Below are 27,097 nucleotides of genomic sequence, written 5' to 3'. Positions count from 1 at the left end.
ACATATTAGTGTACACCTATTCTATTATCAATCAAGGGCGATAACCATGGCAGAAGTAGGAAGGCAAGAGATAGAAAATAACATAGAGAGTGAATATCGAGTGGGTTGAAGAGTTAGATGAAGCGAATAATGTAGTAAGACGTTTGCGTGGGAATATAATTCCGAGTGAATATATACGTGCAGCTATATGGTTACTGAACCGGCCCGGGTTGGAGATAAAGCATTGCAAATGTACACACTCAAATCTGATTTCCTTCTTTAACCTGACTCTCCTTAGGGCCCGGTCACACAGCTGTTTGCGTCTGTATCGAGGCTGAATCACGGCCAGAAATTTCTGCCTGTGAAGCGGACACTGTTGGATGCTTTGAGATCGCCCTACAGACGAGATACAGCAGTGCTTTACACGCGGTCGGAAATTCACACGCGGTTGGCAGCGCGAAAAAGTTTTGCGCTGCTCAAAACTTTAGGGCCCGGTCACCCAGCCTTTCACGGGCGTATCGAGGCTGAATCACGGCCAGAAATTTCTGCCCGTGAAGCAGATGCTGTTGGACGCTTTGAGATCGCCATATAGACGAGATACAGCAGTGCTTTACACGCGGTCGGAAATGTACACGCGGTTGGCCGCGCGAAAAAGTTTTGCGCTGCTCAAAACTTTAGACCACGTGTTAACCGCGGGTGGCACAAGAGGTAATGACGCGGAAATGACGTGCTCTGGCCGCGGCCAGGGCGTGGTTACACATGGGTAGGACGCGAAATTTCAGCGGGTAATCGTGGGTGGAGCACGGTCATAGCATGTTCTGCGCCTGTATGGTGGTGTTATTACGTGAAATTAGCGTGTTACGGTCAAACGCCTTTCTCCGCGTATATACAGCGCGATTTGCCGAGCACACGTCAGTTGTGCTCGAGACGTCAAGGGAGTGAACATGGATCCCCGTCACCGTAGTGACCTCGTCTTAATCCATTTTTATTTCTTGACATTTCTTTTCATTTCATAACAAGACAATAAAATCAAAATGAAAAACTATTACAATAATAACATATTGGCTTGAAATCTTGATCTTCACGGGACTGTGTCTTGAGCGGTTATGATTTCTACAGCCCGAGAAATGAGATTTGCATCCCCTCGCTACTACAACCACTTTTACCTCGTTTTATCTCACTTTTAGGGAATGTAATGGCGAACATATAACAAAACCACTTCGTCTTGCATTTGTTGGGAATGTAATACAACTTAAACCATTCCGTCTTTGTTTTTGTTGTGAACGTAATCGAACGGTAATGCACACCGTATATAAATCACTTTTGAGAACTATATTTATATAGTGTTCTTATTTGTTTTTGTTTGTGAAACTGTTATGCACTCTACCGTAAAGCTTATTATGCAGAAATAAGCTTTATGGTAGAGTGCATAACAGTTTCAATACGAGCGATTTGAATAGAAAAAGGCAAAATAAACATGTTACCTGCTCAAAAGTGATTTGTATACGGCGTGCATTACCGTTCGATTACATACACAACAAATACAAAGACGGAATGGTTTAAGTTGTATTACATTCCCAACAAATGCAAGACGAAGTGGTTTTGGTTATATGTTCGCCATTAAATTCCCTAAAAGTGATATAAAAGTGAGATAAAACGAGGTTAAAGTGGTTGTAGTAGCGAGGGGATGCAAATCTCGGCAAGGATGCATTTCTCGGCATAACGCCGGCTCGGCAGCTTATGTACCCGTGGTCCACACGCGGAAATGATGCGATGAGGAAGCGGAACAGTCGCCGGCGTCTGTTTTGCGGGCATACCACCGATGAACAGCGGGTTGGCCAGTTTTGCGCATTTTCCATCGCGGGCAACCACGGGCAAAAAAACCCCGCAAAATTTTACCCGCGATACAGACGCAAACGGCTGTGGGACCGGGCCCTTAGTGTGCTGAATCCCCAAAGCGGCAATACGGCCTGGGCCCAGCAGACTCAATCCAAGTAAAAACAAGTTAGTATCGATCAATATCGATCCGATACTTTTTGCTTGGAAATATCATGATTCTTGAAGTCAAGTCAAGTCAAATTTATTTATATAGCCCTTAATCACAAAAATGTCTCAAAGGACTGCACAGGATTACAGTTACACAATTACCTGATCTTAAACCAGCATGCATGAAAATTTGACCTCCTCCTTGAGTTAGTTTATTATAAGTATGATACACACAGCACAAAGCTTTCATAAATAACTATAATACAAACTTAAAAACCAATGCTACTACACCTAAAATGTTTCTTACATAAAATTGTTTGAGGTGTAAACATTCAATTGTAGCAACATTCACAAGATTGATATTTATTTACCTCTCATATAATTTTAATTTTATTTAGTGATTTCACCTGTTTGTAAATTAGCATGATCTCACGTTCCACATTAATGAGAATGGCTATCCTTGTAGTTTAAATCGACAATGTGTAATATTTGACCAGACCTGGAAAGGAATGGGCGCCACCAGGCTGTACTTGCCCAAGACACACCACAGGAAATGGTGCCATGGATTTCTGCATAGTGCAGCTGAAAACAAGTGCTAAAAAGTACAAGAAAGAATACAAACTGCAGAGACTTAAAGTGACTTGAAATACTTCTGATTTCATTGCCAGACGTTTTTGAGGTTTTTCAGGAACCATGGCAGCAAGATGACGGACAATTACGTCCGCTCCTTTTTAGCTGAAGCTCATGTTATGTTCAATTTCTCGACCTACAAGTATTTTTAAAAATACATGTTTATAGTATAGTTCTTGTATTATTGCACTTTATTTAAATCAATATTGGGGTTTTTCAAAGAATATGCTTTTTTAAAAAAACTAACAGGCACTAAATATTACAGAATTATCCTTTTAACTGATAGATGGGAAATTAATAATTTACAATTTGTATAATGACGTTATTTAACCCCTATAAGTTGTTTTTAGCCAATAGAAGGGGCTAAATAATACACACTGTCCCATTACAGTTGAAAGTTCTGGCATTTTACACAAAAAATACAAAACCCAAAACTAAATTTAATTAATGATTATTTTCTAATACTAGGAGACACTAAATAATACACACGGTCCTTTTACCAGTATAAAAAGAAATATTTATACTAGATTAGAGTTTATTGTCATTGTAACAAATCTTAAATGCACCATAACATTCAAACGCACAATGGTTTTAGAGTGAAAGTCAAGAAAGTCATACCCTAAAACCACCATAAAACGAAAATATAAATATAACAATGTCAACAAAACAATTACACCTAACATTGTACAAAATTTTGTAAGTGCGCAGTGTAAAGAATACAATACTGTGTAGAGAAGCAGCGCTTTGAGGAAATTGGGGGAGGGACGAAGTATCGATCCCAGGACAATAAAATCGATCCGATCCAAGTACTTGCATAGTATTGCTAGTATCGTTGTTTGGAACGATCCACCCACTTCTACCAGCGGAGGAATGAGTCACTTCTTCAAACCTGTGCAAATACTTGGCCAGCTCCTTTTTGAACGCTGCTAAGAATAGTCGGGAATAAATAGAACGCAGACAGAACCTCCAATAAAAAAAATGCCACCCCGAGGGGCCAGCTCGGCATAAATCCTTGACTCGAGGATCTATTCTACACATTGAAATAACATTGGTGGGCGGAATCGGTGCAGCCAAAAACAGATTTGTTTTGATGAGATGCATGTTATGTAATTTGCAAAATTTGGGCGTGATGCAGCGAACAATTTCAAGATTTTGTAGTCTTGTGAACAAAGGGTGAAGGTACATCTGAACAGGGCGTGTGCTGTGGGTAACCTATATTTTAACACTAATTTGATTGGCAGAGCAAGAAAGCATTATAAACAGCTGCATAGAAAAAACAGGTTATATTGTCTTAACTTATTCATGAATTCTATGCGCTGCTGTTTAAATAGGAAACAATTCAGAAAGCAGGAATCATATAGAAATGAAATCACTTTTTTCTTTTGTATAATTTTAAAAATTTAACTAAATTACTTGACACGACCAATCATTTGACCTATTTTTAGCATTTTCTCTATCTTATTAACACATTTATGTATTTCGTTTTCACTTCCTTTGTTTTCTTGTTTATGTAGTGTTCTCATTTGTTTTTGTTTTGTGAAATTGTTTGACAATAAACAGGAATCCTTGCAGTACTGGTAATGAATATTCAGAATAAATGACAACATCAACAATCTAAGTAATATGGAAAAGTTTCACTCACAGCTCACAGACCCCTTAACCACCAGGGTTGTCGGGTCCCATTTTTCTGTGGTGTGTCTTTGGCAGTACAGCCTTGTCGTTTTTTTTCCAGGTATGGCTATGCTTGCCCACATGAAAAAAGGTAGTACTGGTTCCCATGGTTACCAGTAGCAGGAGAAGCCTCTTAATCTGAATCAGATACAGCACCCTCACCATTTGGTAATTGTTGTTTTCCCGTGCAGAGCGCCATCCCTCTCTTTACAGATGAGCCGACCTCGGCATAAAAATAAATAAATGATAGTATGTCTTTATTTGTTCAATTAAACTAATCCTAAAGTATATATTTTAAAAAGCTACATTTAAAATACTACAGTGAATTTAAGTCGCATGCCTGATCCCAAATGATAGATCATTTTGGATTATTTTTCTCATTTTATTCAAGAAAAAACTTAAAATAGAATAACATAAGAAACATATTTCTTAAAATAAGTAAATCTCACTTTTTGGGGATACATTTTTTAAATATCATTCGGGAAATGGATTTAACGTAAAACACTTTAAAACAAATCTGGAAAAGGATCCAGTATGCCAGTCATCCGCAGGATTTGACAGTCGGGCTTTTTATTCATAGAATACATTTGAACATTATCTTAAGATCTCTGATAATGGAAGAGCCAATCAAAATAAACTGAGAGTAACTTCGGTGTCCTTTATTAATATCACTGCAGCAGTCTTGCACCAAATAGGGTATCATCAAAACTAAATCCCACGTGAACACGTTCAAAAAGTCAATGTACCTTGAACCCCCATTACACTCGGGCTGCTTTCACTTGAGGACTAGAATAGAGTCGGGGGCGCGTGTGGTTTTTTTTTATCTCTGTATGTGAGCAATATCTCTCCGATCCTGTTATTTCTTTTATGTTTCACATTTTCAAGAAAGATCTCCCCCGAAGAAAAACACTAATTGAGATGACTCAAAGCTTCACTTGCACTTGAAATTTGACTGGAAATATTTCGGTAGGTCAATTTTCGTCTCCAGGTGAAAAGTGAAATAATGGACGGGGAAAACGAAATCATCCGCGGATTTTTCTTTTTGAGTTGCCTTGAATACAAGGTCTCTGAGTCATTATCCCTCGCACGACTTTTGAGTCACTTTCGATAATCGTAGACTGAGACCTTTCTCCGTACTCTTAAAAGCTTTCTGCTCCCCGCTGCTGCTATTCAGAGGTTACAAAACACTTTTCGACCAGCCTTTGCCAAGAATATTGAAGCCTTTTCCTTTATTTTCCCCTTGCAACAGACCCGTTTTCCTCAGTCTTACAATGGTGAAGTGTTTGCTCAAATATCTGTTCAATTTTATTATCTAAATATCAGATCAATTGTGTTATACATTCTGCCTAAATGCTCATTTTTGAGTATTTCTCTCTTTTTACTGTATGTATTCTTTGCCTTTTAATAGATGATTAAGCAATATTCTAGAGCATTTTGGGAGAAAATCTATAGTAAGAGAGATATTAAACCGTGTTAGAGCAATATTACCTATCAACAATACATAAAATTGCACTCTGAAATACATAATTAAATTTCTTGCTTTAGTTCATTTTCAATAGGACTATTTGTGGAGCTGAGGAACAGGGGGGAAATTGAGTAAAATAAGAAAAAATGCCATCAATTAAAATAAAATAAAAATGTAAAATGATGATAATAGAACATTATATTAAATATATTATAATAGCAATCTAACTTTATTTTAACGATAATAGTGATCAGCCAACTGAAATAAAAATACTGATTTTTCTTACTTAATAACTTTATTCAACTAAATTGTCGTGGTTTGGCGCTGTACAAATCAGAAAAATCATAGAAAACAGAGACTACCAATTATTAAGATGCACAAATCTCACCGGAACAAAAGCATCCAATTTTTTCAAAAAATCTTTTATCAATGTAAATTATTCAGTGTGGAGGTGAAAGTAAAATAATGAAATCAAATGACCAAATGATCTGTCAAAAGAACAAGAAGGTTTAATTCTGAAGGAATGCGTGGCGGGAAATAAAAATAATCCCTAAAATTTTCAGGAAGCAATTGAATTGAATTGTCTTTATTGGCATTGCCATCAATGTTGTGAAACGTTGTATGCAACAAGATTAGACATAGCACTCCAGGGTCATGAAGACTTTAAAGAGAAACAAGATCACAGGATAAACAGGCAAAAGTATTAATAATATACTGCTTAGAAAAGTTGTAATAATAATGAAATTGAAAATATAAGGGTATTGTAATAATAGTGCAATGAAAAGAAGTGCATTAACATTCATCTCATTAGCCGTACCGCTTATCCTCATTAGGGTCGCGGGGTGCTGGAGCCCATCCCAGCCATCTCCGGGCAGTGGGCAGGGGACACCCTGAACTGGTTGCCAGACAGTCGCAGGGCACACAGGGACAGACAACTCATTCGCTCATTCACACCTAGGGACAATTTGGACCGGCCAATTCACCTGAAATGCATGTTTTTGGAACGTGGGAGGAAACCGGAGTGCCCGGAGGAAACCCACGCAAGCACGGGGAGAACATACAAACTCCGCACAGGAAGTCTGGAGCTGGATTTGAACCCACGACAGGTTCCCATGACATGAACTGTGCCGCACAAGCGCTAACCACTGCGCCGCCGTGCTGCCCCGCATTAACATTTAGCAGCAGAAATTAAGAAACCCAGAATTGGGTCACGAGGTATATATTTTCACTATTTCCTTTAGCAACAAAAAAAAAAAAAAGAAATAACCCAAAATGAGTCGCAATATATGTTTTAACATTTGTGTTCGTTTATGATGGTGATTGCCCTGAAAAAGTAAAACATTGTGTGGTTTTGAAGGGGAAAGAAGAGTTTTGTATCCAAATAAATAACTGAAAAAGCGTTGGTCCATGCAGAAAATCTCAGCTTGTTGTCATAAAAGCAATCACTAACTAGGCTGGCGATCGAAGAAATAATACTGCTGACATAATATCAACATTGGGTGGTCAAGTAACTGTGCCGTTTAACTTTCAAATAAATAACATCAACAATGCAGGTAATTGCTCTGGAGTACTGTAATTATGTGTGTGTGTTTTGGGTCTCAGGAGTGCAGCGAGTGTGTTTGCTGATTGAGAGCAACATGCACACTTCTCCTCTTGGCCAATGTAAACACCCGAACGGGCTTATTTCCAAATCCGTTTTATGGCGCCAGCGGACGGCTGCTACCCCGCAGGAGCTTCTCAGCAGGTTTCCTCTCTCAAAGCCCCAATGACATTTTGCTACCGAGCTTGAGTACGACAAATCTGTAACATGCTCCAACTGTCATGCTCATCTTTTCGATGTATTTCCTCCCAAACCTTTTCAGTACCACGGACAGGTCTAATGTCTTATCATTCTCTTGAATTCCGCCCAAAATACAGCATTAGTGATAATGACAATAATAACAAAATCAACGACAATAATAATATTAATAAGAAAAATAAGGCTAAATCCACGGTATAATCACAAGACCAGAAGGGATATAAGGTGGGCGGAATGATACAAATATTGATATTATCGATACGGAGTACTTGGAGTGGATCGATATTATTTTCTTGCAATCGATACGGTCTTATGATTTGAACTATCACTTTAATAAAGTTGTTCATGGGTCATAAGATTGTACATGCAACATACATATGTAGGAGATTTTCATTTATTCTTGTACATGAATGTTTTTATACAGCACCTTGATTTGCAAAATGCACACCGCTGATTTGATATATTTTAAGTTTCAAATTGGATACAAATGTGTGCACCTTTTATTTGCAGTACTGTCATTTTTATTATGTCAAATACTGTGCAATGGAAGGTATTTTAGTTATCCTGTTGTTATACCGTGTTTATTCAGGTGCTGTACATATTTGTTTTACCTAAAAAAAAACAAAGGTCGTTGCGGGGTAAACATTAGGTTTAACCGCAGTATATTCGTGCTCAATCGAAAAATATTCCTGAACACAATCGCAAATTAATTGATGCAATGGAAATCGAACGCAAGACGCGGCAGCACGGAATCCTAACCACTTGACCAGCAGTAAAATGGATAAAAAAAGGCTTTGGATTTTATCTCATTACCACACGATCTTTTCACGGTGCCAGAAACACATTTTATTTATTGGAGTAAAAAGAAAGTCGTCATTAAATATATAAATAAATGCAAAAAAAGCACACAGAGGAAAAAATAACATTTTTTCTTGTATCCAATGATGAATGGAACTTTGAAGGACATTAAATAAATACATTGCAAATTTTATTTTGGTATTGTGTTTAGTTTATGTTGTCAATAGATTATTTCAATCGAGGCCCCACGTATTTAACACTATGGCACTGTAAAATCAGTCCGATCATGAGATAAAATCTAAATCTTTTTCCCATGTCATCTACCTCATTACTGGTCTACTCGAGATCAGGGTTCTATTCCCGTTGCATCCAATGTTGTGCAAATGTGGTCAGCGACTGATCAAATACAGTATTGTACTACCGTAAAACCTCGTGTATAAAGCGTACCCAAACTTTGAGTCCGTTTTTGGATCATAATAAATAAGGCAACTTGTTTTTCTTTCTGTGCAACCTGGTACCAAACGAGCCACGGCCCAGTTCGAGTTCATGGCCCGGGGATTGGAGACCACTGTTTAAACAGACAGCAAACTCAATTATAAAAAACAAAATCTACTATCGATCTGAAATGAGGAAAAAATTATTTAAAAAATTCCTCTGTTCTGTTTTCTTGCAAATTCCAAGAGAAAACAAGCAGGGGATTAGATTGGCCTTTTTACCGTTGTAATTTATTTTTTTCCAGATGTAATTAATTGACATGAGACGGAAGCAGGGGCAGGGTATTAACTCAGCAACAGACATCCTGTGCTACATGCAGCTTTCACATTAGTGACAATCATTTCCCATGCAGAATGCTAATGGTTTCTCATTGGTTACCATTGTCTTGTCCTGTTAATGCCAAGATGGCGAAAGCCAAATCAGATTTTAGATATTTTTTTATGCTTCTTTCTTTTTTAGACGGTGCTATCAGACATAACTTAACATGACACCAAGAAAAATGTTTCAATTTTTTTTCCACATTGTATATTATTTAACGACTCCTAGTAGTAAAAAAAGGTCATTCATTAAGAAAAAAAACATTGAGTTGATTAATAAGGGAGGGAGCTTACATAATTGTCCACCATCTTGCTAGTACGGGTAACCCAAAAAAGCAAAACTCTTGGGAACAGCTGGGCAAAAAAAATGACAAGAAAAGTGGTGCACTTTGGTCACTTTGGTCTCCGTAGTTTGCCTTCTTCCTTTTGCATTGTATTGATAGTAATTCCTCATTTTTCGCGTGGGTTGCATTCCAAAAATGACCAGCGATGGTCAAAACCTGCAAGGTAGACTTTTTTATTTGTTTATTAAATCAAACAAACCCAATAAACAGGATATAAGTATTTGTTTAACAAATAAAAATAATGTACTTCATCAACATTTTCTCTGTACTGTCTCATTATGATTTAAAAAAAAACTATCTTGCTGTTTTATTGTTGTTTAATAACTGTATGGATTGAGGTCCCGATCCACTGTACTTTACATCATATTTTGCCGCCATCATGTGGGTGTTATGGAAAACTGCCTTTACCTTACGGTTCTCTTACATAAACCATATATTTTTCCATTATCAACTATCTTAAAAAAGTGTCAGAGAGCGTCTGGGGAGCGCCAAAGACCTGCATGTGGCCCCCTGGAGGGGCGCGAGGCTCCGTCAAGGGGAGCGTGGGCGGTCTGACCTCAAAAGTTATGTTTTTTTTTTTTACTTTCCAAAAAAACAAATGCAATTTCACCTCCACTACACTAGGGAGCAGATGTGCTCTCATTGGCAGTGTTTTGTTTATATTTAACCTCCACGCCCAGCATATAGCTCAGAGTATAAGGATTGAATATGAAGTGGCGATATGAAGTGGAGCAGACCATTCAACTGACCACATGAAAAAATAATTTACCCGGATGAGGAGACAGACTTCTTAGGAGTGGGGGCGCGGGAGGATTTCATCTTCTGAGGGTGCCGTTACAGAAAATCAGAATCACTGCTCTAGAGCAAGTTAAGCGGTGGAGAGGTCCAACTTTGTTGGCATCTTCGTCTGTTCAGTCAATCAGAATGAAAAACACAAGGCACAAAGAAAATCTGCACAGTAGCAAAATAGAGATAAGTAAACCGCATTCAATATACGTGAATCAACTTTCCTAGAAAATCACAATGATCCAAGACATATTTTCAGGACCAGTCCGCGGGCTCTTCAGGTAGACTTTGGGGGATCTTTGGTGCTCTTGGTCACCACGTTGGAGCTGCCTGCTTTAGGCAACCAATGTAAACTCATCTTTTATGTTATTACTTGTTGTTTTTAAGCAGGTGTCCTGCAAGGTTTTATAAGCTATTCTCAAACATGGCCGTGACTACAATCATTTAAAAAAAAATGTTCCGACCCAATTTTCTTCCTCTTTACATAACTGAACCGATTCAACTATAAATAATGTCTTATTTTTACCCTCTACCTGTTTGAAGCTCCATGCTCCAAATTTAGCAGCGAAGACGTCGCAACGAAAATCTTTCATGGCAGAAGGCTCGTGCTTAGTTACCGTTGCTACGTGCGGCGGCCCGCTGCCGTCACCGGCGCGTCCAATCGGCACGCCGGCTAAAAACAGCTTTTCTGTATTACATCTCATAATGAGAAAGCCTTCATCAGTGTTCTGTCCAAATGTCAAAGTGGCTTTAATGATACACACTAAATATGAGCTCAGAGTCTTTCCAGCAAAGAAATCGATTACCGTATTTCCCGCACTATAAGAGGCACCGTATTAAAACATGCACTCCCAAATAATAATATTTGATCATATGTTTTTGGGGCGGCAGTAGCTCAGGAGGTAGAGCGCTCGTCTTGGGATCAAGGGATCCCAGTTCGAATCCCGGCTCGTCCGTGTTACATGTCGAAGTGTCCTTGGGTAAGACACTGAACCCCTAATACCCCCAATAAGCAGGTTAGTGCCTTACATGGCTGCAAGGCCGCTATTGGGAAATGTGGAGCACATTGTAAAGTGCTTTGGGAAGTCATTGACTTGAAAAGCGCTATATAAATGCAGATCATTTCATTTCATGTGCACTGAATTATCAGGCACATGGAATTACATCTACACTACGGTAAGAGATACCAGATTTATTCGTTGCACATTTTATTCGCTCTTAGATAACGGTTCTCAACTGGTCTGCGACACAAATCAATAAATAATTTCACTTTTCAAATTTATCGAATGAAAGGGTTGTCCACTTTAAAGCAGAGATGGTAGTCAAGTCAAGTCAAGTCAAGTCAAGTCATTTTTATTTGTATAGCCCTTAATCACAATAAGTCTCTAAGGGCTTCACAGATTAGTACACTATGTTACACACTATTTTTCAGCCGACAAGAAGAGTAGGTTATTATTCATATGCAATTGAGTAGAAGTGAGTTTTAAGTTTAGATTTAAACATTTCCACTGAGGTTGCAGATCGGATCTCAGGGGGAAGAGCATTCCACAGCACCGGTGCCCGGATGGAGAACGCTCTTGAACCAGCAGAACACTTCTTTGCTCTCGGGATCACCAGAAGACCGGCACTCTCAGATCGTAGGCATCGGACCGGGACATAGGGGCAGATCAGATCTGAAAGATAAGAGGGAGCAAGTCCATGTATGATTTTGTACAATACTAAGAGAACCTTGAGGTCACATCTTTGGCTAACTGGGAGCCAGTGCAAGTTAGCCAAAATCGGTGTTATGTGATCGTACTTTTTTGTCCTAGTTAAAAGCCTCGCTGCGGCATTTTGTACTAGCTGAAGAGACTTGATTCTGGACTTCGGGAGACCGGAGAGTAGTGCATTACAGTAATCGAGACGGGAGGTAACAAATGCATGAATTATAGTTTCCGCATCAGACTGAGACAGTATTGAACGGATTTTGGCAATGTTACGAAGATGGAAGAAAGCGGTTCTAGTAATTTTCTTTACATGCATCTCAAAGGTTAGATCAGGGTCAAATATGACACCTAAATTTTTAACTGAGTCACTCTGTGTGATGTGACATTTGTCAATGTTCACAGCAGTTTTTGAGAATAAGTCACGGCATTTAGATGGACCAATGACTAACATTTCGGTCTTTTCAGAGTTAAGACGCAAGAAATTGAGTGACATCCACTCTTTTATCTCAGTGAGGCAGGCCTCCAAATTTCCACAGTTTAGTGTGGAAGATTCCTCCAACGGAAGATAGAGTTGAGTGTCGTCTGCGTAGCAGTGGAAGCTGATATTGTACTTGCGAATAATGTCACCTAATGGAAGCATGTAAATGTTGAAAAGAAGGGGGCCAAGCACTGAACCCTGCGGAACACCGCAGGTAACATTAAAGGGCTCAGATGTCATTTCACCATATTTAACACAGTGCGTCCTATCTGAGAGGTAGGATCTGAACCACGAGAGGACGGTTCCTGAGAGACCAATCCACTACTGGGTTCATTCAATTGTGTGATAGTGAGATAAAATCAAATGCCTTTTCATATGTCATATGTACCGCTAGTTGTCTAGTGGTTAGGTTTTGGAGCTCTTACCGCCCAGGTTTGGTCAGCGACAATTACAAATACAGTAGTATACCGCAAAACCTTGTGAAGTAATGCACAGATTGGTAGTGTATATTCTCATTTTTTTCAGATAACAAAACAACCAGCAAAACAAAAACGACTTCAAGTACCTTTTATACTCGCATATAAGCCTCATCGCTAATAAGCTTGACCCCCTAAAACTGTTGAAAAACAGTCACTTAATAAAAGGAGTTTGTACCCAAAATATTTAAGAATTGTTTACCAGATGATGATTACACGACTGTGAGTATAACAAGGATAACTATACTGGTAAAAAAGCTAGTAAATATAACATTATTACCCAATTCACTCTACCTTCAAGTAATACTTCAATGGCAGACACTCGTGCAGTATGTTTGTATTTTGCAACCATTTTGTTCTTTAGATCAATCCTTGTTGTCACTTTTAGCCACTTTTCCTGATCACCAATTCACTTTGGACGCGTTATTATGGGCAGAAAAGGGAAATAAAACCAACAAAATCAAAATAAAATGAGATAGGGGTCACTCTCAAACATGAATGGGAAGGTGCTGATTGACTAAACAGTCGCCGTCTACTGTGTCGTTGACCCTCTGTCCTCCTTCTATTTTGCCAGGGCAAAGGCCCAGGACCCACTGAAAACAGGTCCGCGACCCATTTTTGGGTCCCTACCCATCAGTTGAGAAACACTGCTGTAATGTATATAAAAGTGCAATGTTTGATCAGTCAAAAATTGTCGCTGACCAAACCTTGGTTGCGGCGGTAAGAGCTCCAAAACCTAACCACTAGACAACTAGCGGTACATATGACATATGAAAAGGCATTTGATTTTATCTCTCTATCCCACAATTGAATGAACCCAGGAACAAATGCTAGAGAATGGAAAAAACAGAAACTGGATTTGAAGTAGGAAGTCCTAAGTAGAAATAGTGTGAATACAAGATTAAGGCTGCAACACTAAATCGATTGAAATCAACCATCAAGAGTCGGCAACGAATTTCATCATCGATACGTTCTTTTGCGCTATTTATGCACCATTCATCACGTTATTTCTTTGCAAATAAGAGTGGAGTTGAGGGGACATGCTTGTAGTAGCTCTTTGCTACGGCAGAGGGCGCCTCAAGACCGATGTTGTATAGAAGTATAAAAGTACATTGTTTTAGGTGTATTGCATACATTTGTATGTATTTTTTTTATGTTTAAGCTATTTGAAGACCACTTGGATTTGCATCGTTTTATATTATTGAATATTGTTGTTTCGTTCATTATTTTTCTATCTATCCAAAACTAGAAAAAAGGAGAAAAATTAAAAATGTATTTTTGAAAAAAATCTGATTTTTTGAATTATCAAAAACATAATCGACCTATTCATCGATTATGAAAAAAAAAAAAATCGTTTAATGCAACCCTGGTCTAATATATTTTCCAAAGTCAGCTCTATCACCGGTGGTTATTGCTAATGCTCACACAACAGTGACCTGGGTTCGATTCCTTGTTGCTTACAATGATTTGCGATTTGCGCCAGCAATGCTTTTAAATTGATCAATCTTTTCTCAAATACAGTGGTATACCGCAAAACCTTGTGAAGTAATGCACAGATGTAAACTCTCTTTGCATTTTCAATTTTATCCACCATATTAGATAGATAGATAGATAGATAGATAGATAGATAGCTACTTTATTCATCCCCGAAGGGAAATTCACTTTTCCAGCAGCATCCCTAAGCTGAGAACAATCGAAAATAACTGAGAACAATCGAAAATAACACGGGAGCTGCTGGAGTGGCTGCCATTCGTGACGGCGCCGGAGAAACGATTCAATTTGAATCATGTACAAACAAACAAACAATTGAATCATGTACAAGAAACGATTCAATCTGAATCATGTACAAACAAACAAACAATTGAATCATGTACAACAAATTATGCGGTATATAAGGCGCACTGGGTCATAAGGCACTGTCAGGGCCCCACTCAGGGGTGCAAGCAGCACAATGCAGGAACAGATTACTGCAGTGATCTATATTTCGGGCAGGGCTCGGTACAGGGGTAATCAGGTATCAAGGCAACAGTATCTACAACACCAAAGGCAGCAGTCGTGGTCCAAGCAGTCCGAAAAATTCAGCAGGTCGTACTCGTGGTCCAGGAGGACTGGCAAGGGTTCGGTATACTGGTATAACATCAAGACTGTGACAAGAATGCTTGGATTGTGATAAGATAGTCAACGAACTAGCATTGAGCAAAGGATTCTGAGTATTTATACAATGAAGAGGGAGAGGAGTGATTGGAGGGTAATCAGGAGGTAAGGACAAGCGAGATGAAGAGAGGAAAGCTGAATTCGGGGCCGTGACGGGCTCAAATGTCCGGCCTTTTTGGAGTTTTGAGGTGAGCCTTTTAGTCTTGAAAATCCAGTACAGTAATTCCCTTTCAATGTGTGACTTGAACCTAATCAAATAATATTTTCATTGCCTACCTCCTGTCTGCGCCAAATTTCCTTTCTTTATTCCATGGCGTCTCCTGGGGATGAGTTACTTCTCATATCGGCAGACAATTAAACCACCTCTCTTCGGCTGGCTTATGTAACTTTATTTATAGTGCTTAGATTTATGTCAGCCCAGCGCTAATTACAGTTAGTGCTAATTGGTTTTATAAATAAGAAGTGAGCTCAACAGGGGGGAGGAAACACAATGCTTTTTTTGTTTAGTTTGGATCAAATTAAGAATTATTCAGTCGAGTCCTAGCTTACTATTTTTTGTGTTAGCTAAGTGTTAGATAGACACTTTATTCATCAACCGTAGGGAAATTCACATAAAAGCGTTACTGAAAAATAGTACTTTTACTTACTTAGTTACTTTATTTAAAAATGTAATCCGTTATCCTCAGAAAGTATCACAATACTCGTAGAGTAACTATATATTTACAAATTCCTGCATACACTCGCATACAAACCGAGTGCAACTTAAATACAAAAATAGAAGAAAATGTGGGGACATACCTGTGGAAGGGTAGAACCTATTTCATATATCTTGGCTTGTGCAATCTTGCAGGCTTTCAAAAAAACCACTTAGGAGAAACACTCCATATCCATTTTGTCTCTGAGATTCAAACCACTCCAAGATCTCTATTCCTGGGTACTGTCCAAGACCTTTTTTTCTCCAGGCATGGTGTATTTGGCAAAGTAATTTTACAGATAAAAGAGACCAAAATTGAGCACACTTTTACCGTATATTCTGTGCACACGTTTGCCCCATTGATTTTTTTGTTAGTTTGATGTTCTTGTATAAGCCACACACCCTGCCTACCATTCGCTATTGGTGACACACAATCAAATATGCACTTATAAACTGAGAATTTTATTTTATAGTTTTTTTTCAGCTTATATGTGAGTGTATACATATAATATATGGTAGGGGGAGTATCTCCATGAGGAGAAATTCAGTCCCCCTCATACAGTGGCTTGTGAAACTATTTGGCCCCCTTGAACTTTGTGACCTTTTGCCACATTTCTGACTTCAAACATGAAGGTATAAAAATGTCTTTTGAAGCATAAACAGTAAGTGAGACACAATCATGAAATGGAACACACTTTATTGGATATTTTAAACTTTTTAAACTACAGCACTGTAACTGTATTATGGTGTACTCTGTGGGTTGTGTGTAATATTGTGGGTAAAGCTTGATATGCTAATCTCGCGACGAGAAGGAACACCAGCAGTATACAGTTTTCCCTCTATCGTTGTAATTGAACTAAAATAGTTTAAATATTTCGAATATTACCTTGAGGCAGGTGATGTCATTGTCCTCAATCTTGCAGCTACGTGTACCCCAAAAATCCAAAAACCTTGCTAAAGACAGGGAGGTTTGTATTCTTCCTTGTGTTTTTTTGAGACCCCTTAACTAAAGTGAAGACAAAAAACATAATGGTAATAAAGGGAAAAAAAACGATTTTTAACAATGAACCATACATTAACCAATACACATTTATTAAAAAAATGTTACCTGATAAAAATATCACTCAAGCAAAGTATTCATGTAACTTTCTTAAATGATTTGGCTTTAGTATGGGGATAACTCGCTACAACGGGTCAGGTGTATCGACATTTCGTTCTGTGTACATTGTTACAAAGAATGACAATACAAAGAAAATTATTATTATTATTATTATTATAAGAGTGGTATGAATTCTTTGTAAATAATTGTTAATAATTCAAAAGCTTAAATTCATACTCTTTATTTCACCTCTCCACAAAATTTCACATTGGCGATTACTCAGATGGGTAATTGATACAACTAATTTGACTAATTCCCAAACCCTTATAACATTATCCGGGTGGCAAGTATTTAAACTTCAATTAATATTGTTCACTGTAACGACCCAAAAACAGGCCAGGAACTGTCAGCAGTGGAGAAAGCTGTCCAGAGTTCGCACTCAGTGGTGCCCCGATGACCAAGGCGGTTAAGTGATAAGTGAACCAGGAAGAACAACAAAATCAATTATAACTCTTTACACTTTTGCATTACTGAAAATCATTTATAAACGGTATTTCTCTAGATCATCTGCATTGTAGCAAAAAAGAAAAAGAATATTGTTATTCAGTATGAAAAGGCAAATACGGTAAAAACAGCATGGGACCAGTGGAACACCTTACATCAAAGGAGTAGCGTGACTAATGGCAGCTAAGACTTACAGGAACAATGCCTACAATGTAATTATAATAATAATGCAATATTAATAGATTTTCTATCATCTATTTTGGGGCTTTAAAATAAAGATAAAACTCCAGGAGAAGGTGCTGGAATAAGGGGAAAAGGATGGCTGGGGCTCTTGGTGCATTGCAGGCTGGGTTGCCACGGCAACGAAAAAGGGGCAGCACGCAGAAGATGAGGAGGCGGGGGAGATGGAGGATGGGATTAAAGAGGAAGGAAGTCGTCGCGGCGCCTTAACGCAGGCTTTTCTTTATATGAGGGGGAGGAAAGAGTAAACGGCGCGGCCGTCAAGTTATAAAAAAGAGATCGTCTTAGAAAAAGTCTCTAGCCGTATCGCCGTTTACTTATCGTGGTTTCGCTACCTGGCGAATTCTCGATGTCCATCGTGTTCTGCGGTCCGATTGGCTGAACAGTAACCCTGCCCCTTTCCTGCCTGTGCATCATAAACATTGGGGTCTAAGTTGTACACGAATAGCTTAATGAACCTACATCATATCAAACAAAAGCATCAAAAGGCAGAGGTAGATGCAAATTATTGCTGCAGAAGTTGGAATTCTTGACCCGCTAAACTTGCTTTGCAGCCCTATGTATATCTTCGGCACTCCTTAGTGGCTCTCTGGTGTTTTTTTCAAAGGTTTTTGATGGAAAAATATCTGGTTTGATAGGAGCACAAACAGGATACATTCTTAACATTTTCCAACGAATGTAGATAGATACAGTATGCATTATAAGGCTATTTTTGCGGCTCCAGACACATTTTCTGTGTGGTTGTCTTTTATCCAATATGGCTCTTTCAACATTTTGGGTTGCAGACCCCTTCCCACTCTTGATCACAGAAAACAATAATAAGTACAGTAGTCCCAAACATGGATAGAACCTCTGCTGGCCGTCATCTCTTTTACACCTTTACTGCCCTCTAGTGGCGAGAAGGAGCACTTTGTATTTTATAGGAAAAAATGTTTGTTTGTTTCTTTTTTAACATTCTCAAAAATCCGGCTGTATGTTTGAAATGTCAGCCTTAGTGCATCACTTACTATTTTCGAATTTATAATTTGACAGTATAGAAGTTATTGGTAAAAAACGTTTATAAAGTACAGTACTTTTATCCATCCATCCATCACCGGCACTGCTCATCCTCAGTAGGGTTGCGGGGGTGCCGGAGCCCATCCCAGCTATCATCAGGCAGTGGGCAGGGGACACCCTGAATTGGTTGCCAGCCAGTTGCAGGGCACACAGGGCCAGACAATTGGCTCGCTCATTCACGCGTAGGGACAATTTTGACCGGCAAATTAACCTGACATGCATGTTTTTGGAATGTGGGAGGAAACCGGAGTGCCCGTGGAAACCCATGCAAGCACGGGGAGAACATGCAAACTCCACACAGGAGGTTTGATCTTATGACCTCAGAACTGTGCCGCACACAGTACTTTTATTTGTTATGCAAATTCTTGACCTTGTAGGGTTTGTTCTTTGGGTTTAATGTATAATAGAGTATTTAATAAATGAATAAAGGTTTCTACTTTGCGGGTTTTGACAATTGCGAGACCTTTTTGGAACGCAACCCCTGCAAAAAAACGAGGGATTATTGTAACAGGGAAGATCTGGTCTCCATGGCGGCAGAGGTCTCAGGTGGCATCGCTCTTTTCCCTCCCATCTTTGTTTCCACGGAGGCTAAAGTTTTCCGGCAGACGCTCAGCGCCGCCTTTGTCTTCCTGCCGTGAGAGTCTAAAAAAAAACAAAATCACTCGTTTCTCATCACGCTGCGTTGTCTGCCCTTAACAACCACGGTACCCGGGAGGCGGTTGTCATGGTGACACGAACGCGCGTGGTCTGTAGTGCCTAATAAGCTTGGAGTTGCTCGGGGCTCATCAAGTCAGATGGGTGCCTTTTAATGAGCAGCCAGGGGGCGAACCTCTTGTTCAAAGTCTTCTGGTGGGCCGAGTCGATGGAAAGATGTACAAGCTGTAGGCACTAATAAAAACTACAGACCAGGGGTTAATTAGCGGCCGTTGGTAGGGTTAAGATCGGGGCTAAAACAATCCAGCCCGACCCAGTCTGGCCAATTAACTTGATTTGCAGGACCGAGACCGAAGCAAACCTGAAATAGTATCCTATTTGTGAGGACTCAGGAGGAGGAGAGGTGATTTATGATAAAAAATTAAAGGCTGGCTTTTGTAACTAAATCAAAGTCAAACAAGACTCTTTACACATTCACATCTTATATATTTCAGTTTCTGCAGAGGTTACGTTAACCCAGTATTTTTTTTTAATTTATTTTCTTATTTTTTATAAAGTGCACTTGCACTTTAACTACACTTAGGGAGCAGTATAAAGCTGTGTATTGCAAAACCTGCCCATTCATTCATATCGTTTTTGGATTTAAAACATATCAGCATTAATTATTTTGTATTTTTTTGTTTTGCAGATTTTTAAAAAAATCTTCTCTTTAGTTAATAATGTTGTTTATCTGTTTAAATGCATTATCATTTATTGAGTTCATGTAACTTAATTTTTCAGTATATGATTTGACATAGTCAATTCAAGTCATGTGTATTTGTATAGTCCTTAATCACAAAGAGTCTCGAAGGGCTGCACTGATCAAAGACTATTGCAGACTATTATGACACCATCTCCTGATCAAAAACCTTGAGGGCAAATAATACACAGAAATTGTCAACATAAAATATAGGTTATTCATATGCTTTAGAATAGAAGTGTGTTTTAAGCTTAGTCAAAAATGTTTATAGGGATCTTTATTTAGATTTTGAATTTAAGATGCCCTTTCAATATTTTCGTGTACGCATAATGTCACTAGGCACTGAAATACATATGGCATATAACTGGAATCCTTAAAATTTAAGACACATTAAGATCAGTCTGAAACGAGATACCTGAGAACTATAAAGCAGGCGTAACTCACCAATTATATTCCGTGGTTGTCATTATATTCGTTGAAAGTACGCAAAAATAGCTTCGTGACATTCGGAACAATCCAGTGAATCCTGCCGTGTAAAATATGAACTGTAAAACACTCAATAACGGTGACTGATAAATAGAAATTCGCCTAAAAGCATGTCTACTTCGTTTGATGTTTCTTCTTCAAACTCGTTCACTTCGTTCCAAAACTCCCCTTTAAAAATAAACAGACTTGTAAAATTATTCCCAATATGGTAGTTACCCTCTGACCTTTAGATTAACACCTTGCTCGGCCCATAGCAGGCTTTTTTTCACAACCTGCATTAGCCTCAATGGGCCTGTTTAATAAAAGGGACATCCTCCCTTGTAGATTACAATATCTTTAGCCAGTAGTAACCGATTCGAAGGATGATTGGCACATTTTTAGCCAATGAAATTTCCAACAGAATGTATACAATTGTGCACAATTATTGATTTGACTTCTGGAAAAAGAAGTCAAACATTTACAACTCTTTCACAATGTCTAAAGAATTGGCCAAAGTAAATTACAAATTTGCAAAGGTTTTAGTGTTGTAAACTGGTTGTCTCCAAATGGCTTCTAGGTAAGTGCTCAACTACAGCACTTGTTTAAGCGGTCATGTGGCAGAACCTGGATGTTAACTGAAGATGCAGATGGATAAAAGTATCCCCCCATCGAGAGCTATGCAGTATCAGGGATGCTCACCAGTTGGTTTGTGGCCAATCCACCTGGTCTCTCTAATCCAGTGCGATCCCGTAGTGTGGCATTACACAAAGTGGTAAGCTAATCGTGCTAACCACAACTCTGCTATATTTATACATTCCAAAAAGGGCTTCAGTCATGCACATTTGCTATATCGCTGATGGAATAAAATAAAAAAATGGCGTCCAACCCAGCATGTCAAACATGCAGCCGGCATACTAGTTCAGGCCAACTAAGGGCTGTAATCCGGCCGCCAAGAGAAGAGCAAGAGAAAAGCGAGCTGCGGTTTTAAACATGTCCACTTGATGTTGCCAAAGCCATGACGAGCCACTCACATGCGGGAGCTGGATTTCTTTTGCTCTGTTTGTCTTTCTCACTCTCTTTCTCTCTTTTTTCCTCTTTTTTTCACTTTCCCTCTATCTCTTTCTCTCTTTCTGTCTCTCTCTCTCTCTTTCTGTCTGTTATTCTAGCTTTATTTATTTCTCTCTTTGTCTCGCTTTTCTCTTTTTTTTTTATTTATCGCTCTCTTACTCAGAATTTCTGTCTGTCTCTGTGTCTCTTTCCCTCTTTTTGTTTTTCTCTTACTTGAGTTTTTTTCCTCTCTTTCCCTCTCTCTTAATGTCTCTCTTGCGCTCTCTCTGTCTCTCTATTTCTTTCTCTCTCCTTATGTGTCCCCCTCTCTCTTTTGGTCTTCCTTCCCCTCTTTCTTTGCCTTCTCCCTCTCCCTTTCTCTCTCTTTTTCCCTTTCTCTTTCTTTTTCTCTCTCTCTGTCTCTTTCTCTGAATCTTTGTTCTCTATTCCTCTCCCTCTTTCTGTCACTCTTACCTTCTCTCTCTTACTCTGTTTCCCTTGTTCTCGCCCTTTCTCTCTTAATCTCTCCCCTGGTTACTCTGCCTTCCTTGTTCTCGCTCCTATTCTTACTCTCTCTTTCTTTCTCTCTTTCTCCTAAACTTACTAGTCCGGCCCCCATGAGATTCTTCTTCTAGCATGTGGCTAGATAAAATGAGTTTGACGCCCCTGTTCTCGGAGGCCCTAAATAATCCACACTGTCCCTTTGAATACAGGCCTTCAAATTACCTTTAAAAACGTGACTGTATTACTGATCACGTCGTACAGTCTTGTGCAATTTATTTGTTTTTTCATCCCGGTGGAAGGATTTTAAACCTCGGAAATCTCAACTCCCAGACATGACAATGGTTGTTAAACACGAAGCATGAGCACACTTGCCTTTTGTTCTGTGCGGCTCATTATAACCGCGGTTGTGTGCACTGGCGGTGGCATATTAACTGTCTCGGCACTTCCTCCCCCATACTTCTATATAGCGGTGCTGGATGGTATAGATGTAAAATGTACAACCCCAAAAATGAGCTCATTCTTTTTAAAAGCTCCATCAAATCTGTTCAAAGAACTGTGAAAAAAATGGATCCTTTTGTCCAACACCTAACCGCAAATGTGTTTATTGGTAATCATTTAAATTGGTAATTCAACCTTAAACATTTGATCCAAAAAGTTGGATCAAATTGGAAGTACTAGACTACTTTGACTCAATTTCTTTTGCGACTTAAAATGGAATAAAGCCATTTAGGTTACAATTTGAAAAAATATGAAGACCAAGACAGATTTCATGTGCGTCATATATTTAAATACAAATACTGAATAGATAAAAAAGTGGCCTTTAAGATCACGTTTGGATTTCTGAAATACTTATGTAAATGCAACAACAATGAGTAAATCTGAATTCTATTTTTCCGTTCCAAAAATAATTTCTTTTTTTTTTGTTTAATTTAAAATAAAGTTTCAAATAAAACACAATCATCGATAAGAATGACCACATCCATCAGTCATATCAACATAAGATATAATGAATGGCATTGTTATTACCATTTAGCACTAGCCAAATACAAATTTAGAATAAAATAGAATAACTTTATCGCAAAATACAGCACAGCTGAACTTCTCTTCCCTGCGTTCAATCATGCAATAAATAAGACACAAAACAAATAAAAAATTACAACTAGGTAAAAAAAGAAAAAGTGTGCCTATAAAATATAAAAATAGATTTGCTTCGAATAAAACACGTGTTAAGTAAAGCCGGATTCTAAACAGAGCAGTTTTGCATTGATAGGGCAAGAGTCCTGACAGTTTGATGGAAGAGGCTGTCTTTGAGCCTGCTGGTTCTGGCTCTGAGACTCTGCAGTCTTTTCCCTGACAGCAGCAGGTTGAAGAGGCTATGAGATGGGTGGGTTGGGTCACCAGCAGTCCTTGTGGCTTTGCGGGTGAGGCGGGTTCATGTATTTTTGCTTATTATGTGTTGTTTTTTTATTTTGATGAAGGTTTTTTTATACCACTAGGAGGCACACTAAATGACCCTTTATCTACAGTATTTAGTAATGTTACTGTAGAGTTTCAGTGTGTATGATTTCAAAGAAACGTTGGACCTTTATTTCTTATTTTGGTTCTCCATAGACGGGGGCACCAAGAAGCTCCGTAGCACCATCCGACGTAGCACAGAGACGGGCATCGCCGTGGAGATGAGGAACCGGGTCACGAGGCAAGGCAGCAAGGACTCCACGGACGGCAGCACTAACTCCAACAGCTCAGACGGAACGTAAGCATCCGTCTTTTTCTTTGCAACTCGAATCAATACTTGAAAAGAAACATATTCTCCAGGTTCGTCTTCCCTACGACACGCCTCGGTCCAGAGAGCCAGTTCAGCGACTTCCTGGACGGCTTAGGCCCCGCTCAAATTGTAGGGCGGCAAACATTAGCCACGCCTCCTATGGGTAAGCCCTTCAGTCATAGTTGTTGTCTAATTGTCACTTAGAGCGTAAGAGATTGTGTTTTTGGCACTACTCGTAAGTTCAAATCTAAGTAGAAAATGAGAAAAGGAAGAAAGAAATAAGAAAAAAGCCCTGCTTGAAAGAATACCATAAAAAGTCCTGTTTGGCGTTTGCAAGAAGCCACTTGGGAGACACAAATAACATGCGGAACAAGGTGCTCTGGTCAGAAGAGGGGGGGGATTTTTTAAGGGTTATTGTTCTATCTTCTTTATTCATTATCCATTATCTGTTATCGGTCAGTTCATAATACGCTACAAAGCCTAGGAGCCGGGACTCTTACTCTCAGCCAAAAGGCCAAGCTAAGGTCCTAGCCTTAAAGCCTTGCTGCGATTATTGCGAAAGCACCGTTCCCGGAGGTACTGCAATACCGGGCCGATGCGTGGAGTGGACAGAGCAGAAGAGACCAAAATTGATCTATTTGGGCTGAAAGCAAAGCTTTATGATTGGCGTAAGAGTAACACTGCTTATAACCATTCCCACTGTCAAACATGGTGCTGGCACTATCATGCTCTGAGAAGATCCGAAGAGTTGATGGAAAGTTGAATAAAGTCAAATACATGGGGGATTTCGACAGAAAACCGGTTGGATTCTACAAGAGACCCATGTAATTGATACTTGTTAACTTGATTGAATACGCTGTATTTTATGAATAAATGTTATTACCTTAGCCCTAATGGGTCAAAATTCAGTTGTTAAGTGAAAGGATTTTCCCATGCTGTTTAAGTGAGAGTATGAGGCGGGGAAACGAAACCAAGAGGTTCGAGGGGAGCACCCCGGTGATAATCCTTTTGTACCGCTTAACGCGCTAGTGTGTAAAGTTAACGTGCGTGAAATGTGATTCGAAAACCTGTGAAAGACTTGAGAAGGACACGTTGCAGGAAACATTGTTCCCTGCCTCCCTCTAGTGGTAAATAGTGTAAATTGAACACTTTATATATAATATATATAATAATATTATGACAGGGATGTCAAACTCATTTGAGCTCAGGGGCCACATGTTAGAAAAAGTACTCTCACAGGTGCCTGGTTAGTTGATGAGAGAAAAAGAGTGGAGAAAAAAAAAAAAAAGAGAGAGAGAGAGAGAGAGAGAGAGAGAGAGAGAGATAGAGAGATGGTAGAAAGCAAGAGGATATCTAAAAGAAAGCAAGAGGATATCTAAAAGAAAGCAAGAGGATATCTAAAAGAAAGCAAGAGAACATTTGAGGGAAAACATTTCAGAGAAATAAAAATAAAATGAAAGAGACAGGAGGAGAGTCTAAAAAGAAAGTAAGAAAGGAAAATAAAGAAAATATGAGAGAGAGATAAAAAAGAAAGGATAAAGAGATAAAAGGAGAGAAAGATAAAATCCGAATAAATAGATATGAAGTGAAAGAAAGAGAGATATAGTGTGAAAAATTACACGACGGGGGAAAGGGAAAGTAGGAGAGTGAAATAAAGGGACAGGGAAATAAACTGAGAAAAGGATGTAAAAGATAGAGAGAAATAAAGGAAGAAAGAGAGAGAGAGGGAGAAAGAAAGATAATGACAGAAGAATAAAAAGAGAAAGTGAGAGAGAAAGACAAAATGAAGAAAAAGAGAGAGGGACAGAGAGAGCGAAACAGAGAAATACACCATCCAGAGTTGTTTACCGAGTGACAAGTAGACCTGTTTAAAACTTTTTTTTGTTCTCTTGCGATTCGCTCATTTCCGTCTGGCGGTCCGGCTTCACTCAGTCGGTGGGCTTGATCCAGCCTGAGAGATATTCCAAATATGTATTCTATAATTCCATATCTCTCTTCAGGGGACGTTTATGTGAGTATGATGGACAGGGGAGGCCAGCTGGAGGTGGAGGTCAACCAAGCCCGAGGCCTAATCCCCAAACCGGGCTCCAAGAACATCCCGGGTAAACCCTAACCCCACTTTCCAGCACCTCAAATTTCCACTCTGATGGTTTGATTTTGATGTTGCTCTGTGCAGCAACGTACGTGAAGGTATACCTCCTAGAGAATGGAGTCTGCTTGGCCAAGAAGAAGACCAAAGTGGTGAAGAAGAATCTGGACCCCAGCTACCAGCAGCCGCTGTTGTTCGACGAAAGCCCTCAGGGAAAAGTCCTCCAGGTACCCGAATTCCTTCATTTGATTTTTCTTCCCTCTCGTCTCCATTTTGGATGCACTGAACTCATTCCACAGTAATGTAATCCTGGTCCAAGTAATCCGTTTCTAATGAAAGCAATTTAGCTTAGTGCTAATCGACCATGCAAAACACCATAGACAAGCTAACACATAACACAGGGGTCTCCAACCTTTTTGAAACGTCAAGCTTGTTTTTGTTACTAAATAGTTTGATATGAATTTCTAAAATAGCAATTTAGCTAGATGGTTTGTTAAATAACTCAAAGTGTAGCTTGATAGTTAGCTAGCAAGGTAAACTAAAAGGGAGCTACACGAACTGGAATTTTTTTCATTTGAATTTCGAAAATAACAACTCATCATGTTATTACTATTTTGTTACTATAACCAACCAACCAAAAAAAAAAAAATTACTATAAAAACCACATTGACCCAGCACTGGTGAGTGATTTTCAGAACAGTTGCGCGGGCACCTCCAATGTCCTCAGGGGGCACCACGTTGGAGACCCCTGACATTGCACATACGTGAAATATTATATTATACAACAAATGTGCAACACATAAAGAGAATAAAATCGGTAAAAAAATGTCGCCCCACTCTGACACTGCTCATGATAAAGAACATTTTAGGGACATTGTGCATTATTTAGCACCTCCTAGTGGGAAAAACCCCGTACATTGATTCGAATAAAAAGCAAAACTACATGAGCTATCATATAAACGTGCATTTGTAAAAAAAATACTCGTCGGTCAAAAAATTGTATTTATTTCACACAACATGAGCCTTGCCTGGAGGGAGCTGACAAGATTGTCTGCCATCTTGTGGCTAAGGGTGCCCCAAAAAGCCAAAAACCTTCTGAAAAACCGTGAACAAAATCAGAACGAAATAGTGCCGTTTGGTCACTACGAATCTCTGTAG

The 27,097-nt window shown here is 39.1% G+C and overlaps 1 protein-coding gene across 1 annotated transcript in view; it reads left to right on the top strand.

Moving 5' to 3' along the window:
- Positions 1-27,097, top strand: part of rims3 (regulating synaptic membrane exocytosis 3) — a 60,895-nt gene that overhangs the window by 22,874 nt on the left and 10,924 nt on the right. The window contains exons 3-6 of the mRNA XM_088329183.1: positions 23,697-23,838; positions 23,901-24,013; positions 25,851-25,952; positions 26,027-26,166. Coding sequence (XP_088185309.1) covers positions 23,697-23,838; positions 23,901-24,013; positions 25,851-25,952; positions 26,027-26,166 — 497 coding nt within the window. The remainder of the gene's footprint in view (positions 1-23,696; positions 23,839-23,900; positions 24,014-25,850; positions 25,953-26,026; positions 26,167-27,097) is intronic.

This window comes from Urocampus carinirostris, chromosome 2, assembly GCF_059441175.1.
Source record: "Urocampus carinirostris isolate Australia breed hairy pipefish chromosome 2, RoL_Ucar_1.0, whole genome shotgun sequence".
Taxonomy (NCBI): Eukaryota; Metazoa; Chordata; class Actinopteri; order Syngnathiformes; family Syngnathidae; genus Urocampus; species Urocampus carinirostris.
The sequence above is the reverse complement of the archived record's forward strand: the minus strand, read 5'-3'. Positions and strand labels throughout refer to the sequence as shown.